The sequence below is a fragment of the Fundulus heteroclitus genome, chromosome 19 (assembly GCF_011125445.2).
Source record: "Fundulus heteroclitus isolate FHET01 chromosome 19, MU-UCD_Fhet_4.1, whole genome shotgun sequence".
Lineage (NCBI taxonomy): Eukaryota > Metazoa > Chordata > Actinopteri > Cyprinodontiformes > Fundulidae > Fundulus > Fundulus heteroclitus.
The window spans coordinates 6,354,931-6,378,477 of NC_046379.1; the positions used below are offsets into that span (position 1 = coordinate 6,354,931).

The 23,547-nt window shown below is 41.4% G+C and overlaps 1 protein-coding gene across 3 annotated transcripts in view; it reads left to right on the top strand.

The window, feature by feature from the left end:
* bahd1 (bromo adjacent homology domain containing 1) overlaps positions 1 to 23,547 on the top strand; it is a 65,202-nt gene that overhangs the window by 21,876 nt on the left and 19,779 nt on the right. For 2 of the 3 annotated variants that reach the window (XM_012864590.3, XM_036150862.1), the window contains exon 2: positions 12,909 to 14,553. In XM_012864590.3, the coding sequence (XP_012720044.2) occupies positions 12,990 to 14,553 (1,564 nt within the window). In that variant the 5' untranslated portion in view covers positions 12,909 to 12,989. Of the gene's footprint in view, positions 1 to 4,180; positions 4,284 to 12,908; positions 14,554 to 23,547 lie in introns of those variants that run through there. The other variant, XM_021317533.2, reaches the window with a different exon arrangement.

Here is a 23,547-nt window from a genome sequence, read left to right on the forward strand (position 1 = left end):
AACAGTGTGAAATGTCTTTGAAAATAAGGAATGGGTTGTACATGTTTTGTGACAAATAACAGAAGACTAATTGCTCATAATTGGACTAAATATGTCATTAGAAATAGAGGATGCGGTAAATGAGCCTAATACCAAAGGACATATGTCGTGCTGCCAGCGATATGAGCTTGTTAGTGATTTTAAAGGTGATGACTGAACATATATTTATCTCCCCCTAATGTTCGCTGTTGGTAAAATATACACAAATGAGATCCGTTTAGTGCATTGCGATACAGACAATGATGTTGGCAGGGATGGAGGAAGCAAAAAAAAAAAAAACCTGCTAATTAGAAACGCTCGCTTGGGCACAAACAGCAGCTAATTAACCCGGAAAACATCCGCAACAGCACCTACAATCAGACGGTAGCGAGAGAAACAGCTGCACGCTGTAACAATGTGAACTTTACAAGTTTTTTTCACTTCCTGGGTTTGCAGATAAAAGAGTTCATTGAAGAACGAGATGCGTTGCGTCGTGTGTGCAGACTCTGCTCTTCATGCAGAGCTGAGTCGTTTTCTGCCACGTTTGTTGTTTGCAGGGAAGGCTCTTGATTCCTCACCAAAATCCAACGAAAGTGGAAGAAATTTTTCCTCCCAAAGTGAAGAAAATGCAGGAAAATGAACCTGATGCTGATGTTGACTTTTCAGGGGAAGCTGTGTTGATTGCGTTTTTCACTTCTTTTTGTGGACTGGCAAAGAACATGCTGGTCGAGGGCTAAGCTTTTCTGTACATAACGGCACTAGTTCCCCCAGTGGGCCTGAATGTGAAGACACACGGGTGTGGATATCTCAGTAAAACCTGTAACTTAAGTTGAATCAGCTGTTACGGTGTCCTGTTGGACAAATCGAATACAAATGGTTGACATAACAACAATAAATGTCTTAGGTTTTCATCTTGCCGTCAAATTTTCCAACTCTCCTTGAGCTGTCCTAATGTGGTGGACAGGCTGCTAAAGAAGACACTAAAGAGAAATTAAGCGGCCCGAACTCTTTCAGTCTCGCCTCGTTCCGGCAGGGAATATTGTCAAACCTCCAAATGCCACTAGTTAGGCCGACCTGCAAGAGCCGAGGTGGATGACTGCCGTTTCCATTGCTTTTGTCTTTCTGATGGCAAGATCACACAAAAAAAAAAACACAAAACTTACATCAGAGGAACAAAGAAGGAGCTCCGGGTTTTAATTTTACTTATTTTGAAGACATTCTGTCTTAGCAGAGGATGCATATGTCCTATCTCAGCAGGATTTTATATTCAAATGTTTTCAGTGTTTAATTATGGTGACGTGGTGGGTGGAGAAGGATGGGATGTTTCTGCTCCTCTATGGAGACATCTAGCAGCAGTTTAGTGAATATGATGTAGTTTGGTTATAAGATCATTAGTCTTATAAGATCAAGACGCCTATAGGGTTACAAAATAAATCTGAATGTGTCATTTTAACATTGGAAAGCCTTAAAAATTCAGTTTCAGTAATTTATTATAAGAAGTGCACTTATTACACATTTATTAGTAATATAAATTAATATGGCTGAAAGCGAATCAGAACTGCATTATTACACTTTTTAAAAGGACTTTAAATAAAGAAATGCTTTAAATGGCAACACTACACTATGTTGGGAGATGAGGAACTTCAGAGCTATTGGTCAGTGATGGCCCTCTGCTAGAGGGGTAAGTTACAAAACGCCATTGTAAAAGAATCTGGCTGAACCGAGGGCTGTATCCATGGATATTAATGGAAAGTTGAGTGGAAGGAAAAAATGGTAGATATGGCAGACAAGCAGCAGAGACAATGGCAACCTTCACACAGAGACATGTCCAGAATATGGGCAGCAGGTGTTTCATTCCTTATGTCAACTCCTTATGCAACAGATAAGAGGCGTCTCACCTGGGCTAAGGAGATAAAAGCCTGCTTTGTTGCACGGCGGTTCAAAGACCTATTTTCAGGTGGAACTCCAGTGTCATGTTTTTTTATTTTATTTTTTTTATTATTATTGTTAATTTTTGGACTATTCTGGACTGTTTATTGTTTCATTCCTCTTAGCCTCTCAGTTTCAATCTATTCTATCATCTCAGTCCACTCCTCAGTCACCAGTTAATCAGTTAGATCAGATCTACCTGCTGCATTAATCAGAGTCCACTGTGCTCACCTGTTCACACGTCTACTTACACCTCCTGCCACTCACTGCCAGAACGTCTCGTCCCGTTTCTATGCGCTGCCGCTTTGACGCTCCCAGTTTTTCTCTGCCTATGATCAGCCCTCACTAAGGAGGTTTTCCAGTTTCTGCGTGCTGCTCACATCTACCATGTTTCTCCTGAGTTCCTGCTGCCTGCTCTGTCCGCTCTGGTGAGCCATCGGCCTGCGTACCTGTTCAACTCTCTCATTGCCTGCTTCTTCTTTTCAGTGTTGGTTCTCTCAGTCGCCCCACCTGCATCCTCTGGTCTCTTGCCCAATACTTGCCTGCCTCATCTGCCATGATTCACTTCTTGCAATAAACTTTTTAAAACGAAGCTCCGCGTTCGGCTGAATATCGGGTTCTCCAGCAGTAAGCGTTACATCCAGGTCCCAAACATCTGGATTAAGAGTAGAGAGACAGAGTCAGGAACGAATGCTTGAGGTTCTGCTGTGTTTGATCCACTCCAAAGTTGGCAGAGACGTGTACCTGGAGTTGTCCATGCTCCCCTCACGATGAAGATCCACACAATGCCTAAATGATGCAGAGGCGACTTGGCTAAACTTGGTGGATGTTTGGTTTTAGGCGTCCAGAATTGGTTTTAGTTCTTCATTGGAAGTCTAAATATAGACCTGTTTTAGGTGAGATACAGAACAGATACATAAGATGTTCATGTTTTTAGTGGCACATAATGACATTATTGTTTCTTTAATGCAAATGAAACCTCGTGGCTTATCTGCATCGGGAACGGCATGCACGCCTTGTTTCCTCTCCGTGTTGCAAACAACTTTCTCTCAATGATGCTGTAGCTCTGCTGGGAAATTATCATGCTTGCTGCACAACCAGCATTTTTTTCTGATGGCAACAAACGTGAACGTGGTCTCCGAAGATGTCGAGGAAGCATCTGGCTGTCGGCGCACAGCCTTTGCAGCCGGATGTTTTGTTTTAATTACGCTTCAGAATAAAATGTGTGTTTCCTTCCAATCAGTACAGTGGAAATATTGTCATGTTTAACGTAATTCTGTGTGGTGATGCGTTATTACCACAGTATCATCTCAGGGAGGGGGGAATTAGGTTATATTACTAAATCAAAGCTGCCCTTGAGCTTTGATTTACACTCTGACATGTTGCATAGTTTGCAAATCTGATGACTTTTAATTTTTTGTCTTGAGGCCAGACCGCTTTTAGACCTGACAGCTTAAAATATACATCAGACTCATCATGTCTGAATGAGGCGTACGTATAATCAGGTCCGCTGCTGACTGGGTTTTGCTGACCAGCTTTTTTGTGGATGCTGATTCTTCCAACAGCAGGCCTACTGCTAAAAGTAGCAATACCTGCTTTAACGACCAGGGTGTCGTTGGGATTGATTGGCCGGCCAACTGGTCTGACCTAAATGTCATGGAGAGCCCATTGTCAGGAGGAAGATGAGAGACAGCAGGTCCAACAATGCGTACGAGCTGAAGGCTGCTATCAAAGCGATGGGCTTCCTGAGCGCCTCAGCAGAACCTTGGGGCTGATCATCTCCAGGCTCCGCTGCACTGATGCAGTAATTCATGCAAAACGAGCCCAGACCAATTATTGAGGGCATGTACTGTCCAGTAGATGGACACACTCTTCATTAGGCCCACAATTCTGTATATAAAAATGAATATTACGGGTCTTGCGTAATATACTATTGATTTTTAGTGAATGATTGTTGGTCATGATATAGTTAAAATTAACAGGCATAACATTTGACTCTGTTATGGATCTATATAATAATTGCGTTTATCTTTTTTTATCGTTTATTTACGCAATGGGTATTTTAGTGTTGCTTAAGGGACTAACAGAAAAATAGATATTATTTTTTTTCCCCCACGATGTTTCTCGGTTGATCACTTCCTAGAAGAAAGTTTGCCGACTTAAAATAGAGCCTTTCCCAGCCGATGAGCCAAATTACACCGTGTCCCTCCCCGTAAAAGCGCCCGAGGACGGCTCGGTGCTGCAGGACCAGGAACCGGGGTTCGGAGGGATGTCCCGGCGCACGCCTGTGAACGCAGACAGCGCATGGATATTATCTCCAGCATGCCGCTTCGGAAGTAGGTCACCGCTCGCCGATCTGCGCACCATGTCTGCGGCTGCTGCGGGCTGCTCGCTTCGCGGATCCCGGTCCGCCTCGCCGGCTCCGCATTAAAGGTTCGGATCTAGGACGGATCCGCCGAGCTGGGTCACCCGGCGGGCAGGTAAAGCGAACCGGATTGGGTCTCGGTCGTTCTGGTCGCGGCTCGCCCGCTGCAACAACTCTGCTGTAATCCGAGCTCCCGCTGGTTCCGGTAGTACCGAGCGGTTCACTCCCTCTGGTCCGACGGAACCGAGATGTTCCGGGTGTTTTTTTCACGTCGGCCGTGGAGCTTTCTGGGTTTTATTACTTCTGATGTAACAGCCTGCATGCTGTCGGATTAACAGCGCCGTGGGCAGCTGTGGGCTCCCACAGGCGAGTCTCTCTCATTTCTGGAACAGCTCAGCCTGATTTTTAACCCACGCACCCGCTGCTCGGAGCGTTCCGCTCGGTGCGGTCCGGGATTGCTGCGTGGACGTGGGTGTGGGTGTGTTTGTGGCTGGTCAGGGATCTGTTGGCGGAGGGTGGTGGTTCGTGTTGCTGAGAAAAAAAGTGGACTCTGGTGGCTGGTAGCGGCTCAGATTCCTGCAGGAGCTCCGGGGCTCTCTGCGCTCATGGTGACAGCTCCACACCACGTCCTTCTCCATCCTTCCTCCTCCTCCTCCTCCTCCTCCTCCTGCTGGAGATGAAGCTACACGCCATCAGCAGGAGTGAGTGAGTGAGTGAGAGGCAGGGAGGAATCAGCGCCTATTTCATCTGTCATTGGGGCTCAGTTGACTTGTGGTTGGAGAATATCTAAGGAGCAGCTTCTCATCAGATCAGCTTCAGGGCTTTAATCCTGACCCCGTCAGGCCTCACTTGCACAGATAAGTTAACTTTCTGTCCCTAATGATAAGAGACTGCAGTTGTTTCAGATGTTTAAAAAGTAGGACTAGATAGGCAAAATAAATATAAATCACATCTATCTAAACTTTAAGTTTCATGGAGTTCAGTTTCATTGCTGTGTATTTGTTTAAGGAGTCTGATTTAAGATGAACCCGATGTCATTTCAGGTCTACAAGATAAACAGAAATGCATGGTATTTATTTATTTATTGAAATCTAAATCGATTGCTTTAAATAGTTTTTGTTTTTGTACCCTGCTGCCAGTAGATACTAGCGATACAAGATTTTTTTGGGGGTTGCATTAGGAACTAAACTGCTTAAAAATAAATGTGTCCGCAGTCACTTACCCGCTGGACTTTTAAGTCGGTTGATCTGGTCCAAGTTCCATTAGCCTCGCGAAATTACTATTGTGTAAGTAAATGACCATCCTCTTCTGTCTTGTCATTGTTGTCATGTCTAAGTGACATTCTTGACCGCTGGGGTGCGTGATGGATTAATCTGATTGGTTGAAGGACACAATAAGCGGCGATTGGCCACAGGCGCAGAGAGCTGCACCGAGGAGAATCTTGGAGTAAACAGCTAGAGACCAAATTAAAGAAACATGACATCCAAAAGTTCAAACGCATAGACGGACGCGCATCTGGCCAGCTTCCCACGGCATTTAAAAATCAGAATTTAGACTTACACAAGCAATTAACCTCAAATAAACCCGAAATGGAATGGGAATGTTAAAATTGTAAAAGTTAGACATGTTTTTTTGGGTTTTTTTTGAGAGAACAGATGCGATGATTACTTTTTATTTTGTAATTTATGTTCACGGTGTCCATGCTTTTTCCTGCTGTTTTGATGGAAATCGACGCCCGGGCGTCCACAAAGTGCCACTGCCTGCTGCTATGATGCAGCCATTGCTGCTGCAGACCATCTGTACTTTAGTTGACAGAGAAAAGTGCACTTTAAAGTTTAAAAACAATTGCAAGAGTTTCACTGACTTGAGTTATACGTCAATTAAAAAAGCACCTAGATGCAGCCAAAAGTTAAAATACACATCTAAAATCAAAAAAGACTAATAAAGACCCAATTGTTAAAGCTTATTCAAAGAGTATAGGGTTGAGTATTTGAATGTTTTCAGTCCCATCTAACAGCACTTGTACAGTTAATAGGAACTGATTTGTGATTAAATCTGCTGGCCTGCTGTATCTTTTTGCTCAATGTGAGAGATGAAAATGAGAGTTAAGATGCCAAAAAGGGCCTCATAAAGGAGACAGGGCTACTGGTGAAACAGGGATGAGTCAAGATGTTAGAATTTGGGACAAATTTGATCGCTGCGTGACAAACCATTTCAAGAGCATGTGAGGACTGTGCTGATTCATGTAAATTACGTCACCGAAAAGAGCACAGACAGCAAAGTTGCAGATTTATCTTTTTTTTTCTAAAGCTACACCAGATAAATGCTTCCGGTGTGCTTAAAAACACCTTTATACACCAGTTTTATCCTTTACCAAAATAATAAATTCATGGTTACTAAAAACTGTCCTGAAAAATGAAGTATTCTCTCTATTCAGTTGAAGCCAGACTTAAGCCACGGTCTGGGTGAATGCTCGATTCAGATTGGCTACATGGTGTCCGTTGAAAAGTATAGGACACCTATAAAAACGTTCGGGTCAAATAGCCTGATGGTTCTAAGTTGTTGCGCTAGCTCAAACGTTAGCTGGTAACGCCAACGTGTCACAACGAGATATTAAATAGTTCTCTCAGCCGCTTCTTGTGAAAAACTTACAATTTTAATGGTGACCAAAAACATTAAATTATTCATAATTGATTTGATTTAAATTTTTCATTCGTAAGTGACTATGGAATAAGCGGGATAATGCCCTTCGAGGTGTCCATTATAAGAGATTAATGGACTTCGTGGAAGCAACCAGATGGTTCACGCCTCAGCGGCATCCATTAATACTGAAGGGAATCTAACCTCTTCGTTTCCAACTATCTGACTATCAGACTAGTCTTTCCTGTTTTTAGGTCTGTTAGGATTACCAAGAATATTCATGATTGCTGAAAGCCAGAAAATTGAGAGAACTTTTTTCAAATTCAGTAGTTTCAGTCTAATTTGTTAGCATTTTTGTGCATGTCAGGTCTGTAGGCTACATTGCTCACACACGCCTTTTCAGCTCTGCACACAACTTCACTATCGCACCGGGATCAGGCCTTTTCTGATGGCCGCTTCTCAACATTGAGTTTGTTGCCTTAATTTAGCTGCTCGTTTATGTCCATTACCCAGATCCCTTTATGGCCCAGCTTTAGCTTTCTGGCTCTTTATATGCTGCTTCAATGTTTCCACATAGGGCTCGTTCCTCATTATGTCGTCTGTATTGTGAAGTGCATCTGTTCCTCTTCCAGCCAAACACCCCGTCAACATGATCCTGCCTCCCCCGTGCTCCACAATTAGTGTATTATTCACTGGCTTGTAAGCTTCCTTCTTTTTTCTTCACATATAACAATGGTCATTATGGCCAAAAAACGTAAAGTTGTACCTTTGTTATGGAATATTGGCCTCTTCCTTGCTGAGCGGCCTTTCAGCCCATGTTGCCACAGGTCCAGTTTTGCTGTGGATAAAAATACTCCACAAGATCTTCAGCTTGTAAAGCTGATGCGCACATTTTACATCATCTCTTTTAATTTACCCATGGTTTAAGGAGGCAGACTGTTTGACTTGTTGCCTTTAACTAAATCCACATATCTGCCTCCATTTAGGTAAATGTTGTGAATTAATTAGAAGTATACAGCACCGTGACATCAGCACCTGAGATTTCACTAATTGTGTAAAGGTGATAAACTCATGGTGTACTCATTTTTCTAAATCTTAAAAAATTGATTTTCTGACATATAAATCATTTTGGTAATCCTAACTGACCTGAAAAAAGGAAAAATAAAAAAGAATTGATTCTTTTCATGCTTTCAGCTTTCATTGTAATTCGGTGCACATTTTAATTGTGGGTAACTAATCTGCCTGCTGTTTCCACAGAAATGTATTTTTGTCTTTGGTGTGATTTGCTTTTCAAATTTTTTTAACTTTCTGTTAAGTGAAATAGTTTGTTCACCGTTTAGTTTTAGATCTTTAGATAGATTTGTCTGCCTGAACAAAATTGAAGGTGTTTGTTGATTTTAATGAGGATTAATCTAACTGTTAACTTTGAAGGTTTGAACCTGAGGTTTGACATTATGATAAAAATTACACAGATGCTGGAAAAATTGACAGGAAAAAGTTTTTCCCCTCCACTTGCTTTGAATGTTGTAGAATTCATTTGGTTGTGTTCGAGCTGCTTTCCTTAAAGCAATAGTTGGTAATCCTGTTCAGAAACACTTTTGTTATGCTGGGTGAAATTGACCTTCCCTCCTGAGAGTAGTCAATACATTATGTATTCAGAAAAAGGGACGAAAAAATTTGATCTCTGTGAGGGTTGCAGGACTGTAAAAACTCTGACCAATCCCCATCGTTTGATTCATAGTTCCTTCAGCATAGGGAGCTCGTGATGTTACTTATCGGTGGCAAGGAGCCATGAGGAATCCCACAATCATTTTCATTGTACATATCTGTACAGCCCACCAGTGTTGTATAAAGTACTGAAATCTCAGAGTCAAGTAAAAGTATAGGTACCTCTCCAAAATATGACTTTGGTAAAAGTCCAAGTCACTGACTGAAATGTTACTTAAGGTAAAAAGTATCTGAAATGTCTTACTCAAGTATGAAAATCACTGTAAAAATAGATGTACTAAGTAATGTAATGAAAAGTATAAGTAAAAAGTGAAAGAAGCCAAATGCAGTTTGAATGACGTTTTTTATATTTTGGTAAACTTTGAAGGTGAAATTCACTATATATAAACAACCAAGTGCAGGAGAAATTTAGACCAGGTTTAGACAGAAAATACAACCTTTTTGTAAGCTTTCAGTTTTCCTTCTTCAAGTAAGGTGCTAGACACTTTAAAATTGTACACAACTAAGTGCAGGCAAAGGGGGTGTATACTAAGAACACGGTTAACTGATAAACCAGGCTTAGTTAACCTACAGGAAGTGGTAAACCTGCTAATAGATACACCTGCAGGCAGGCCAGCTGACAGCTTTGCTAGGGCCTTGGAAACACAGTTTTGCCCCCCCCCCCCCATACACCTGCCACTACTCTCTTTTTTTTTTGTAACGAGTAACTAAACCATTGAAAATGTATTGGAGTAAAAGTATGCAATTGAGTTCGAAAATTTAGTGAAGTAAAAGTGAAAGTTCTCAAAAAAAAATGTATACTCGAGGAAAGTATAAAGTACTCCAAAATATACTTAAGTACAGTAGTGAAGTATTTTTACTTCGTTACTATACAACACTGCAGCCCACCTTACTGTAATTAACAAAAAGGTCTGGAAGGAACAGAACGCGCACTTTGTGGTTCTTTTACGCAAGGCTGTAGGGCCGGATTTGACTAGAACCATCCATGTATGTTTCTGTTGCGTAATGACGTCGGAGTTAAAGGCTGTCCGAAATCAGCACAGTAGTCCGAGGCTCCTTTCCTGCCCACGATAGAGTTCTTACTGTTGACCCCCGTGAAAGGTCAAGGAACAGGAGCTAGACTCTATAGTTAGAACATTTTGGATGCAGCCTCTCTTTCACTGTGAGCATCATTGTAAAGTATTAAAACCACTGTGATAGTAAATGTGCATAGCCCCCGGAGCGACAGTGGTGTAAGGACCTAGTGATTTCGAACCCCCCACTCCGACCGTCTCAGTCATTGTGTCCTTGGGCAAGACACTGTGGGTCAGAGGGCCCAGTAGCGCTGATGTGTGGCAGCCTCGCTTCTGTCAGTCTGCCCCAGGGCAGCTGTGGCTACAATGCGAATAAATGGGTGAATGTAGTGTGAAGCGCTTTGGAGTCCTCAGGACTGGATAAGGCACAAGTTAAGAAGTTATTTTAAAAAAGGCTTTTATGTTAGTCAGCCGGTGACTAACATAAAAACTCAGACGGTACCCAAACTAAATTTTGCTGTGATCCACAGCTCAGGGAAAAGTTTTAAAAATCTGCCTGCTTTCTAATATTTAAAACACAAAGATGTACATGTTTACATTGCACCTCAGGATAAAGTGTGCTCTCAGTTCTTCAGGTTTTTACAAATGATAAGGAAAACACAGGCGTCGCTGTGTCTTTAAGTAACTTAATCTTATGAGGTGCTGGTGTGTCAAGAAAGCTGTTGCCTTTGCTGCTGTGCAATGCACATCATTTAAGCTTCTTTATAGGCATAAAAAGGTGAAATGATGCCAACAAATGAATATGGAAATCATAAATGAATTTATCCTCAAAAGGCTGAGGAGTTGCTGGTTGAGGTCAGCGTGGAGACCGTCTCGTCTGAGGACAGAATGAGCCTCGGCAATCAGCTACTGTCCTTCAACTGTGCACGCCTGTCCTGTTCAAATGGAGCAACTTGATTTGATATCCACAGACAGCAACTCAATGCGAGGCTCCTTCTGTGCGCTTATTATGTGGAAATTAAATTTCGCCCTCATGGATCGTGTTTCATGGTTCACCGAGTTATTCAGCAATAAGACGGGCCAATGAGATTGCTCGAAAATGTCCTCCACAGGCAGTTAAAGTGGGTTTGCGTTTGTTTGCATGCATATCTGTGTGTGTGTGTGTGTGTGACCGGGAATAACGTTCATTGAAACGGACAACGGCTTACAAGCATTTTGAGAAAGTCTTTACATTTTCCACTCTGATGGACGGAGCGTATCTGCTGCCTGTCATCTAATCTCGAAAATGCTGAGAGCGAAGCCAGTGGTCATTTTTGTTTCTCTAACCCTTCATTTAGTGTTGCCTCAATGCAAGCTGTCATCGTAAAGTACAGCAATTTGCTGCTCACTTGGTCAGTAAATGAAGTGGTGTGAGACTTGGGACTATTCGTCACCTGTCAGATGTGTTTTTATGCATCGCAGCAGCAGGTTTTCAGCCGTAACCTGACATTATGCTTTTTGACGGGCCGTGCTCGGTTAACAATACGCAAAAGGGTGAAGGGCTCAAGCTAAACTTTCAAGCAACAAAGCAGAAAAAGTCAACAATAGTAAGAGAAAGTGGTAAATATAGTGATTTAAGCTTTGTTTATCTCAAATCGAGAGTGTGCTCGGTGATTTTCAGTTTAAGAGCTGCTTAATATTTAAAGACTTACATGGTGACTGACCTCTCGGAGGTCAGGCAGGATAATTGTGTTGTACAGCAGCAGGAAGAACAATGATGCATCTCCCCCTGCTGCAGTTGAATCATAAGGAAGTCTGAAGGGTTCCAGGTCAGTCCGTTGGGTTTCTTTGTGATCCAGGAAAGCAGGCAGATGAGTGAATTACATCAAGAGCTTCGTAAAGCCCTTTCTTCTCCAGAGTTGCCGGCGATGGTTTGATGTACTCCACAGCAGCTTGTTGACATGGAAACTGAGGAGGCCGCTGTGTGTGTTTCTGTCACCAGTTTGTGTGGAAACGAGGATCAGCTCCCGGCTCATTCCTGCAGAAAAAAAAACAAAAAACTGTGTGGTCGCTTCCAGTGCGGCCAATCTGTGGCTTAATTTGCAACATCGCAGACAATTATCCAAAAAAAATAAATATAGAGTGATTCTTTTTAGATAAATAAGTAAGAATTACTCTGTGACAGAGAGAATCTCAGAGCCTGAATAATTATAAATATCCGTTATGTAAATATGACATCCTTCACCTTTAAAGTGTGACTGTTTAAGCACTGAGAGGTTAGATTTCCTCAGTCTGGATTGCAGAGCAATTCAAATGCCTCATCCATCCATCCATCCATTCATCTACACTATGATGATGCCACCCTGTTTCACCTGCAGTGTGCAACTGATAACTATCCTGTAAATAGGTTTCCCCACCTGAGCTGCGAATGCCTGTGGCTCCCACAGAGATAACTTGGGTTGGGTTCTCTGAATAATCTGATTAATACCATACCACCTTTATTTACAAAGCACTTTCTAATAACAAAGTTCACCAATGTGCTGTACATATACAACTGAAAATGACATCCATCCATCCATTTTCTAACACGTCTATCTCTATTGGGGTTGCAAGGGGTGCTGGTGCCTATCTCCAGCTGTCAGTGGGCGAGAGGCGGATTACACCCTGGACAGGTCCTGAAAATAACAGTGTAATTAAAATAGAGATAAGCTAAAATAGACAAATAAGATAGTTAAAAGCTGAAAATGAAAATAGTTAAAAATACAGTCAACCTCTCAGGTACCTTTTACAATGTTCTGTGAGATGTTCAAAGCTTGCCATATCGTTTTATAACCTAACCCTGCTTTAAACTTCTTCCCAACATTCTCCCTGACCTGTCTGCTGTTCCTTGGTCTTCATGATGCTGTTTGTTCTCAAATGTTCTCTAACAAACCTCTGAGACCTTTAAAGAACAGCTGGATTCACGCTGAGAGTAAATCACACTCAGGTCGACTCTAATCGCTAATTAGGTGACTTCTAAAAGCATCTGGTTGCACTATATTTATTTAGAAATGTTGCAGTACATGGAGCTTAATACATACGTGCGACACATTATTCATATTTGTATTTGATTAATCCTTTAGAAAGCAGCATAAATAAATCACTTGTTAATTTGCAGGTTTTAACGGCAAAAAAAAAATGGATTTGAAAACTCACTCATGGGGCTCATTGCTCATGTTTCCTCTGTGTCTCCACAGATCAATGACGACCTGAAACCCTCTGTTGTAGGACCTGTGGAGCACGAGATTTCGGCACATCTGCTCACTGATGCTGAGACCATGGTGAAAGCTCAACAGGGCCAGCCGGTGAAATGCAGGAAGCTCCTGAAGAAGAACGCATTCAAGAAAAGGATTGGGAAGAAGGAGCTTAGTGAAAAGCTAAAGAGAGACATTAAAGGTTTCCGTCACAGGAAGACATCCGGAGCGGCGGGTAATGGAGATGCATTAGCCTGTTGCGTTCTGCTGACCCGTCTGGATGAGAAGGGAGTCGTCGGTAAAGAAAAACATGCAAAATCCAAGATGCGAAAGACTGCTAAGGTCAAAAAGAAGGAGTGCTCTGATCCAAGAGTGACCAAATCTGGACTAATGTCAGCTTCCAGAGCCAATCAGCAAACTCTGGAACCAAAAACCACCCAAGAGGACGCCTTACTCATGTTCACCTCCCCCGCTGTTGAGCCTCGAAGGAGAAGAATGGCCTCTCTCAATGCTGAGGCTGTCAACAGTTTGCTGCTCTACAGAAGCGGTTCGATGGTGACAAATCTCACAAAGAAACTGCAACCTTTGGGCAAAGACGCAGACAGGGATGTCCCTAAAGCCAAAAGTGTTTCTGCGGGAGAGAAAGGAGCCAAAAAACAGAAGAGGCCAAAAGATCAGACGGAGAGCATTGACTGGTTGAGTTTGTTTGCTCCCACACCGCGACGTCAGGCGGGTCTCACTGCTGCAACGCTGCTCAGACTCACCAGCGCCCAGTACAAAACCAAACGGCAGAAGAAGACAGAGTCCAAGCCGGAGGTGAGGCACGAACCCACAGAATCCACTCCGAACGGCCTAAATCCTGACCCCGTCTGCGAAGGAACAACGCTGACCAAAAAACGAAGACCACACACGAGATTAGAAGAGCCGCTTAAGCACAGAAATCAGGGCACAGAGTTTCAGGCTCACCCCAAGCTGAGCTGTGCCTCTCAGGGCTGCTGCAGTCTTTGTCAGACAGAGTGGGAGAGTGCCACGGGGGGCCAGGGCTGTGTCAAACATGCCTTCCAGTGTGGTTCCTCGTTGGGGTTCCCCTTGAAAACAATCAAAGAGGAGCAGATGGAGACGGAAGTGACCTCCTGCTTCTGCTGCTCCCAGGAGAGATGCGTCGAGTACTGTCACAGACTGGCCCTCTTCCTGGAGGACAAGACCTTTAAGGAGCCAGAGGACGACTCACAGTCCGAGGTGTTCCACCACCACCACCACCACCATCATCACCACCACCACCACCACCATCTCCAAACACCCCATTCTGTAGCCCACCCAGCAGCCATAACCATAAGCCCCCACACGTACACGTGTTACCCGGGCTACTACGTCCACTTCAGCCATCCAGACAGCCCGCCTTCTCCTATACCGCCCCTCTCGTTATGCCAGAGGGGCAGCAAGAGGCCGAAGCTGCTCCCCAGCACAGGTCCGCAACCCTCAGGGATCAGACATCCAGTTTACTGCTGCACTTCAGTGGAGGCGTGCTACGGAGAGCCCTGCAGAATCAATGGCTACTCCTATTCCAGTGTGATTCCTGCCATCACCAGAGGAGGGTGCCGCTTCAGCCCCAAAGACTGCACCAAATGTAACCAAGGCATCAAAAGAGGTAAGCGGACATCGGCGTGCGTACAGGGGCCTTCATCTCACCCATTCATCATTTGGGAAACTCTGCATTTGGGTCATTTCATGTCAGCCATCTTAAGGACGTTTTGTACTGAGAGTTCATCGTTTTTTTTTTCCACCCCCCCAGTGGTATGAATCCAACCAACAATTTCAAGTGATTTGTAAAAATCTTGGTCAACTGTAAAGAACTGTGGTAGTTTGAACCCCCTATGGCTACTAGCAGGTTGCTCAGGGTTGTTTTGCTTAAATGAGGGATCATAATCTGTATAGCAGTCAGTTGCCCTAAGCAAGGATCAGAAGGAGAATGATAGCGAGCGTTACAATTATGTTTCTGATAATAGTGCACGATTAAATTAAACACTTTTTTGTTTATCTCCATCGTGGAAATAAACTGAAACATGCAGTTAAAGGAGCTACAAGTAATAGGGACACCTTGTGGCTCAAATCGGTACAACAGCTCGTCAACCACAACAATCTAATATGCCGATTTTAAACGGCGTGTTGCTGTTTTGAATTTTTAATTCAACAGGACATGTCTATGATGTTGTGTTCTGTTCTATTTCTGGTTGGCTTCTCTTGCTGTCTTCCATGTTAGCAGGCTGCTGCTCTTTTTTGCCACAATAAAAAACCAAATGCTGCGCTCTGTGTTTGGAACCCAGGGGACTTACATATGATTGGCTAAGAAACCAGGAAGTAAACACTGGCTACACTCTGAGCCGAAGTAGTTCCTGACCGTACCTCTAGGTTTGAAAGGAGGAAAACGTGACTAAGACATTGTTGATGGAGAGGACCGATTGTTTATAGAGAATGTTACTTCTATCCCAGGTGACAGATGAGATTGATTTAGGTTGATTTTACAGTAAAATGTCCTACTTGTGGGGCGCACTTGTGGCGCAGCAGGTAGCGCGAACCATATACGGGGGCCTTAGTCCTCGACGCGGTCGACCCGGGTTCGAATCCGACCCGCGGTCCTTTGCCGCATGTCTCTCCCCCTCTTCCACCCCCCTTCCTGTCAGCCTACTTCCATAAAAAGCAAGCCACTAGAGCAGCAAACAACCCCCCCCCCAAAAAAAAAAAAAAAATGTCTTACTTATAGCTCCTTTAAACGTATGGGTGAGAAACTGTTTGTTTAGATCAAACTTTTTTACCTTTTTTACCAGATCATCATTAACCAAGAAAATATTATTTTAAAAACTGAATATCATACATAATGATCTTGTGAACTTTTTAAAAATTCTGCTTAACAATAAACTAAGCATGCAATATTTTTGTTAAAAAAAAGCAGTCAGAATTTTGGTAGGAAAGGGATGTGTGAATAATTGCAGATCCAAAACTTAAGGACAGTTTTCTTCATTAAAAGAAATACATCCAGTTTGCAAATTCATTTAGGCTCAGTTTAAAAATAAGTCTATCCTCAGCAATGACAGGTTTGTGTCACTCTTTCTTTGAAAACGTATAGGGTCTGATCTTCAAAAGGTTTCTACGTATTAAAACAGGATCAAACTAATTAGTGTGTACAAAGCTGATCTTCAAACCAGGAGCAAAGCAGTTTGCGTTCATAAAATGAGCAGAACAGTGACTACAATCTTTTTGCGTGTCTGCCTTCATGAATATGCAGATCACATGCTAATGACCAAACCGTGAAAATTTATGGGATGGGATTTGCGAATGTAAATACAGCCTGCAAAGGGATTTCCCAAACCTAAAACTGAGAGTGGGTGAAAGTTTTTGCGTCTATATTTAGTATCTTTAAAAGTCAGGTGAAAACGCCTGTGGTCCTTGAGGCCAAAAAAGGGGGCTCTGCTATAATGACAGAAGAAGGAGAGAGAGTCTGTCAGCGTGGGAACATAGTTTGACTGTCAGAAATAACAACATTAGAATGATATTAGTGGGGAAATAGACGTCTGCCACAGAGACATTAATGCAGCGTTTGCAGGATCGCACAGGGGCGTGGGATTAAATGTAATTCAATTAAAGCAAGGCCAAAAACTCCAAACCTGATCCTAAACATTGTGGCATGCTTGTACATAAACAAAGCTGAATATTTACCGGGCTGTAAAGACTGTTAACCCCTTGGGAGAAACAATTTTCCCCTGCTGAATGCAGTGACTGGAGTCGTTCTGACTAAAACACAGCGTCCTTCGTGGACAATATAGGAACTGCAGATTTTCAATTAAACGAAGTACATGTTTTTTTCAATAATTGTTCTATCATTCTATTCCTTTTATCTCCTCTTTCTTTCGCCTTTTCTTTTTTTTCTTCTTGTTCTTCCTTTCCTCTCCTACTTTCCCATTGTAGTGTCCATATCATTTGAGATATTCCCCGCATGAATCATAATAAAACTATTCACATTCATAAATCAAGCGGAGCACTATGGCAAAAGCAGTACTGCTCCGCTTGTGAAAGTCAAATCTGATTAAGTCTTTTTGGCATTAAGACAACAATTCTTATTGTCACATTGCCAGACAGAACAAAAAAAAAAGATTTTTTGTTTTTGTTTTATAATGATAATGCATTTAGCCACCGGGCCGGACTAAATTGTCCGGCGGGCCGGAACCGGCCCGTGGGACGTATGTTTGACACCCCTGATCTAAAGCCACTTGTGGGAGTGGTGGCCCAGTGGTTAGGGAGCTGAACGTTTCTAACTAAAATGGAAATGGAAAACTCCTAAACAATAATGAACAGAGAAAATATAACTATAAGACAAGGCCAGAAGAATATAAGTTAAGAAATACCTTTATAGTTCCACAATAGGGGAAAAAGCACAGAGGCAGAGTAACACACTGAACCAGTAATGAACTACAAGATAATATAACGATCAGTTCTAAGCAACAGAGAATTAACTTCTCAGAAAGGGCAAAAAATAAAAATAACAAGAAACTATTGCGCAATTATTGATAATATGGAACATTTAAATACAAATTAAATATCCAAGTTAAATGGGGGAAAGGCAGCAGCTTACTTACACAACAATGTGAGGAAAAATATGCAATATGCATAATTTTACACGCAACACCCAGAGTAATGGCCCATAATCATTGCCCCTGAGAACCAAATAACAGAAATCGAGTAATTTTGGGGTGTATTGGCCTCCTCTGTCAAACCAAGCCTCAGAAATCATCACTTTTGATTCCGCCATCTCACCAGAGCGTCATTCTCGCAGATTAATCAAAAACTACTTTCAGCTAAGAAATATTTCTAAGCTTTGAACTTTGGCTTTAAAAGCCGAATTAGAGATGATTATTCATGCTTTTATTACATCTCATCTTGACTGTTGTAACGGCCTTTTTCTTTGTGTTTGAAAAAGAAAGATGTTGGCCGTCTGCAGTTAGTACAGAATGCTGCTGCAAGGCTTTAAGCCAACACAAGAAAGAGACGGCACATTATCCCAGTCTTAATCTCTTTACATTGGCTACCGGTTCATTTCAGAGTTCATTTTAAAATTTTAGTCTTTACTTTTAGAGCCCTGAGTGGCCAAGCTCCAGCTTATATTACCGACCTTTTACAACCGTATTCCTCTTCTCGTAGTTTAAGATCCTCCAGCCAAAGAGTGTTAATTGAACTAATTTCAGGAGCAGAGAGGATCGGTCTTTTAGAGCCGTGGCCCCCGGACTGTGGAACGTGTCGCCTTTATCTTTATTCTGTCTTCACTCTGTTCATTCCTTTAAGAAGCAGTCGAAGACCCACTTGTTCCGACTCGCTTTCAACTAGTTTTATGCAAAGATGTTGCATTTATGCTGTTTTACCTTTGTTATCCTTTGATTTTGTGTTGTTTTATGCTTGTTTTTTTGTAAAGCACTTAGTGTTTTTTAGATAAAGTTTACTTATTTACTTACTTACTAGCTAAAGCGTGTGCAAATGGACACCAGAATATGAGAGAGGGTGTAAATGATTCACGATTCTTGGTCAGAACCGGTGCTCATGAAAAAAAAGAGAACCATGCGCTCACAACAAACGTATTAATTTTGTTGTGAAGGACCTGCGGATGCACTCCTTTGAGCAACAGGGATGCAGCCGTGGGAGACATAAATACACTGCCTGGCCAAAATAAAAAAGTAATCACCTGGATTTAACTAAGCAAATTCAAAGACAGATCAATGCAAGATCCTGGTGGAAAATGAATGCAACCCTGGGTGGAAATAAAGCTTGTGACATTTATTGAAGTTTATTGAAACAATGCCACAGCGAATACTCGCTGTAAATAAAGCTAAAGGTGGTCAATTAAATATTAGGGACCTATTTTTTTGGCCAGGCAGTGTATAACATATTTATATTTAACAAGAAAAATACTGAAACATATAAACCCATAATGAAAACCATAACACTGACATTTTTAGGAGTTTCTTTTATTATTTCTTCTTTGTTATTTCTGAATAACTTTGGTTTTGTTAATACAAATTATACAATAATAGGCCAGGTTATGTTCTTTTTGTTTTAAATTACCTAATTTTGTTGATTTCTTATTTTTATGCTTCTTTAATTTATATGACCGAATAGTGCAGATAGTGTTCCTTTGCTGTATTTGTGCCATCTACTCACATTCAGTATGATTTTTTTTTAGTTAGCTACAGTCGTGTCTTGTTTGCTTCTATTTTTTCTTTCCACATTTCCTTTCAAAAAATCAAGTTTCATTGTTTTCCACTTGCGCAAATATATTATGTAAGTAATGTAGGTCTAATAGTTTACATGTAGGTAATGCTTTGTATTCCAATTAAGGTTTTTATTTTTAGTTGGGACTGAATTAATTACTTTTTTTAAAACCTCAAATAAAGATCCTCACTTCCTCATTACTTATCTGAGGCGGAGGTGGAATCAAGTCAACACTCTATTTTGAGCATTTGTGTTTCCTCTGTGAATGAGTGTAATTCTGTTTGGAAATATTTTATTTCTGAAAGTGAACTGAACTTTGTCTCTGCTGAGGTAAAGTAAGACGGTGCTCATCCTGTCCAGCTCCAGTATTTAGCAGCAATGTGTGTCGTTTCCGTCTGATATTACAGTGTAAATATGTAAATATCTTTTCAGATTTACCACAATTTTCTCAGTTTTTGGCTCTGAGATAAATATAAATACTGATTCTCTTTTATATTATTACAGCAGCTGATTAAAAGAAGAAAGTCACTCATATTAAACTAGATTAAGCATTTATTTTAAGCTCTCGGTTTATGCTTCCCAGCATTTTTTTTTTTAAATGATTTTCAGATGTATTTATTTCTTGTGGACCTAAGCTACGCCACATTTAGACCAGTCAGTTTTGTTTTATCTAAACATATGAAACGTATAGGATAATCAGGGCTTTATCTGGACATAACATCAGCCCTAACAAAGATCTATCTGCATCCTCGACCTTAAATAAAAGCTCTGTTGCTGACTGGGTTAAATAATCCACTTTATATTTTCCTGTGGAAAAACATATTTATTTCTCAAGAAAACAATCTGTTTTCTGTTTACAAGAACTCAGCTGTACTGTAACACGTCATGTTGATCCATATATGGTAATGGCTTTGTTTTTAAAAGAGACTCAGAGGGTGTTTTTTGCATCAGAAAATGTGTTTTAAAATTACTACTCTGCCCTATCTAACAGTACAAATTACCAATTGTGATTTATAGTGTATATCTTGAAGATCTGTTTGGTTTTGTGGCCTTTTTTCCCTTTTATTGCAGTATAGTCACTCCACATTTGGTCCATGTATTTCAAAAAGAACTTACTCTTCTGATTATTTGCTATTACTGCAAAGTTGATAAAGTCAATAATGGTGCACTTTGATATAAAAAAACATCAAAGTGAGCACTACTTGCATTTCAGTAGCTCTCTGCGTCATTTAGTCTTTTAGAAAACACTCTAAGCTTCCCATCACATTTAGATTGTGTTTTATGTTTCACGTTTTAATTGCAGGGTTACTTTGAATGCATTTCCTGTTTGGGTTCTTCAGCCAAAGTGGTACAGCGTGCTAAGAATAGCCATCTTATCTAAGGTCTTTTTTTTTTTTTTTCCATTATAGAATGTCAGTCAACTGGGAAGTTGTGTAGAGAAAAAAAAAATCAGGAACAGGGCAGGACCTCTTTTGTCTCAGATTGAATGCATGTGGGTTGCAGACCGAGCCCAGCGGAAACCTAATGAGCCGACTGTATGAGCTCAAGTGTCAGCAGTTAGTGCTGCAGCTCGAGAGAGAGAGAGAGAGAGAGAAATGAGAGTCAGAACAGGAAAACACCAACAGGGGATGTGTACGTGAAGGCTTGTGTGTTTTAAAGCACCTGAACGTGACCTCACGGAAAAAAAAAGGCTTATTTCCTACGAACACACACACACACACACACACACACAGGCTGTTTGTCACTTAGAGAAAGCTCGCGTTGTCGGCTACCGCAGGGCCAGCTGTAATCTCAGTGGAAATCTTTAACCCTGTTCTCATGAGATATTTAAGCACTGGAAAGAACAGGTGTGAGTAATAATAAAGTTAATGGTGCCTGAGTTTAATGCAACAGATTTTCGTCACATTCGGTGTGTTGGCTTACCGTCGCTCTGACGTGGCTTCCTGGGACACAGAAATAGAAAATGAGCCATTATTAATGTCATTAGTAACACCTTTTCTTTTCCCATTCTGACACGTCTACGGTGGCAAATGGCCGGAGGTCCACCTACACTGTCTTGTCGCTTTCATGCCTGAATACGCCTCTTATTCTGAGTTGTTTTTTGTTCTTTTCTTTTTTTTACTCAGAGTAATATCTCCACTTTCTTGTCAGCTTTGTGGCACGTCTCAAGGTTTACACAGATATATCTTTGTTTCAGAACTGACGGGAGTTTTTGGTCTCCTCAAACATGCCAAAAAGTCCTTCGTATTTGGATGTGTGAGAGAATCGCAAAAGAAAATCTGCTTTTTCTCCACATTACTATTGCCATATATTACAAAAACAGAGCCTTAACCTATAATAAAGGCAAAATCAGTGTGCGATTTCAGATATCTGACATTCAAAAACACAGAAAATACTTTCTCATTGAGCAAAAGACTAGAGCGCAACATTACAGCACAGGAATTTAATAAAGCTATTTTCTTTTTTTCACGATGTTTCAGCTTCAGAGTTGGAATGAAATCCATAGTTTTTAATTTTCTAAAATCAGTAATTTAAAAAAAAAAACAGCAAAGTTGATAAAACCATGACTTTAACAAAATATCGACAGCAGATGCTCTTTGTTCTCTCATAGATCTTTATATTATGCTTTAATGCACATCAAACATAAGGAAATATAAAAACTAATTGAAATGCATAGACAGAGATGAAATACTATGAAATAAACAAAAGGTGTTACAATATACTTCCACACTCTGAAAAAGGTTGATCTGATGAAGTTTCTTTCCTTCCTTCCTTCCTTCCTTCCTTCCTTCCTTCCTTCCTTCCTTCCTTCCTTCCTTCCTTCCTTCCTTCCTTCCTTCCTTCCTTCCTTCCTTACTTCCTTCCTTACTTCCGTCCTTCCCCCTGCTTACTTCACTCCATCCTTTCTTCTTTCTTTCCTTTTTTATACTTCCTTCCTTCCTCCCTTCCTTCCTTCCTTCTTTCCTTCATTCCTTCCTTCCTTCCTTCCTTCCCATTGCTTACTTCACTCCCTTCTTTCTTCTTTCCTTCCTTTTTTGTCCATCCCTCTTCCCTTCCTTCCTTCTTTCCTTCCTTTTTTGTCCATCCCTCTTGCCTTCCTTTTTTGTCCATCCCTCTTTCCTTCCTTCCTTCCTTCCTTCCTTCCTTCCCCTTGCTTACTTCACTCCCTCCTTTCTTCTTTCCTTCCTTTTTTTCCTTCCTTCCTTCCTTCCTTCCTTCCTTCCTTCCTTCCTTTCTTCCCCTTGCTTGCTTCACTCCTTCCTTCTTCCCTTCCCCTTGGTTGCTTCACTCCTTCCTTCCTCCCTTCCCCTTCCTTCCTTCCTTCCTTCCTTCCTTCCTTCCTTCCCCTTGCTTGCTTCACTCCTTCCTTCCTTGCTTCAGCAGTTTTCTTGTAAAGCACGTCGTTTCTCTGCCATTTCTCCACACAGCTAGGATAAGATAAGACATATATTTATTGTCCCATAACGGGGAAAGTCAGGTGTGACAGTGGCAAAAACACAGAGTAAGAGTTATACACTAAATTAGTAATGAATAAAGAAGCTCATTTAAAGTTATGTTCTAAAGCAAAAGAGAATGAACTTATCAGAAAGGAAAAAAAGAAAACATTGCACAAAAATTAATAATACGCCATATTCAGATGAAAATGCAATATTCAAGATAAATAGAGAAAAGACAGCAGCCAATTTATGGAACGCTGGGAGAAAACTATGCGCTATGCATGACTTTACAAGCAAACACTTCAGAGCAACTAAAGCTTGCCCATAATTAAATTAGCATGGGAGCTGCATCCCACTGGCAATCTTGCTAATCTTGCACAGTGCTAACGTCATCCGACGTTAGCACTGTGCCGGGGGGGGGGGGGGGGGGGGTCAGTGAGCAGCATGGACACAAGAGTGACTAACTCTGCTAACATCCAGTTGGAGCCTGATATTTCTCCTGGCTCTGATTGGTTGTTTCTGACCGGGAGCGGCGTATTTCTGCGAATGGCAGAAAGACCACTGGGAGGAGCTTGATTTTCTTCTTTCTTTCTTTTTCCCACAGATTATTTGTCTCATGTTTTACTGTCAGGACATTGTGGCAGTTTCAATAAATATGTAAAATATTACATTTGTACAAAAGTTACCTTTAATAATCCACATAAACACTGTGGTTACTAATGTGGACAAGTGGATTTTGGTTTACTTTAGAGAACAGGTGCAGAACACTAAGTTGTTTGTACAGGATTTTAATTTCTTGTAAATGCTCACATGAAATAATATTAGACGTCATAAATCATTCAGTCTTTTATTGTCTTAATGAATCTGAGGAAAGAATTTCTTTCTAGGGAGCTGTCTCAGTTACCATAGGAGCTAGCTGAATCAGTCAGTCTAACTAACCCTGTTCACTA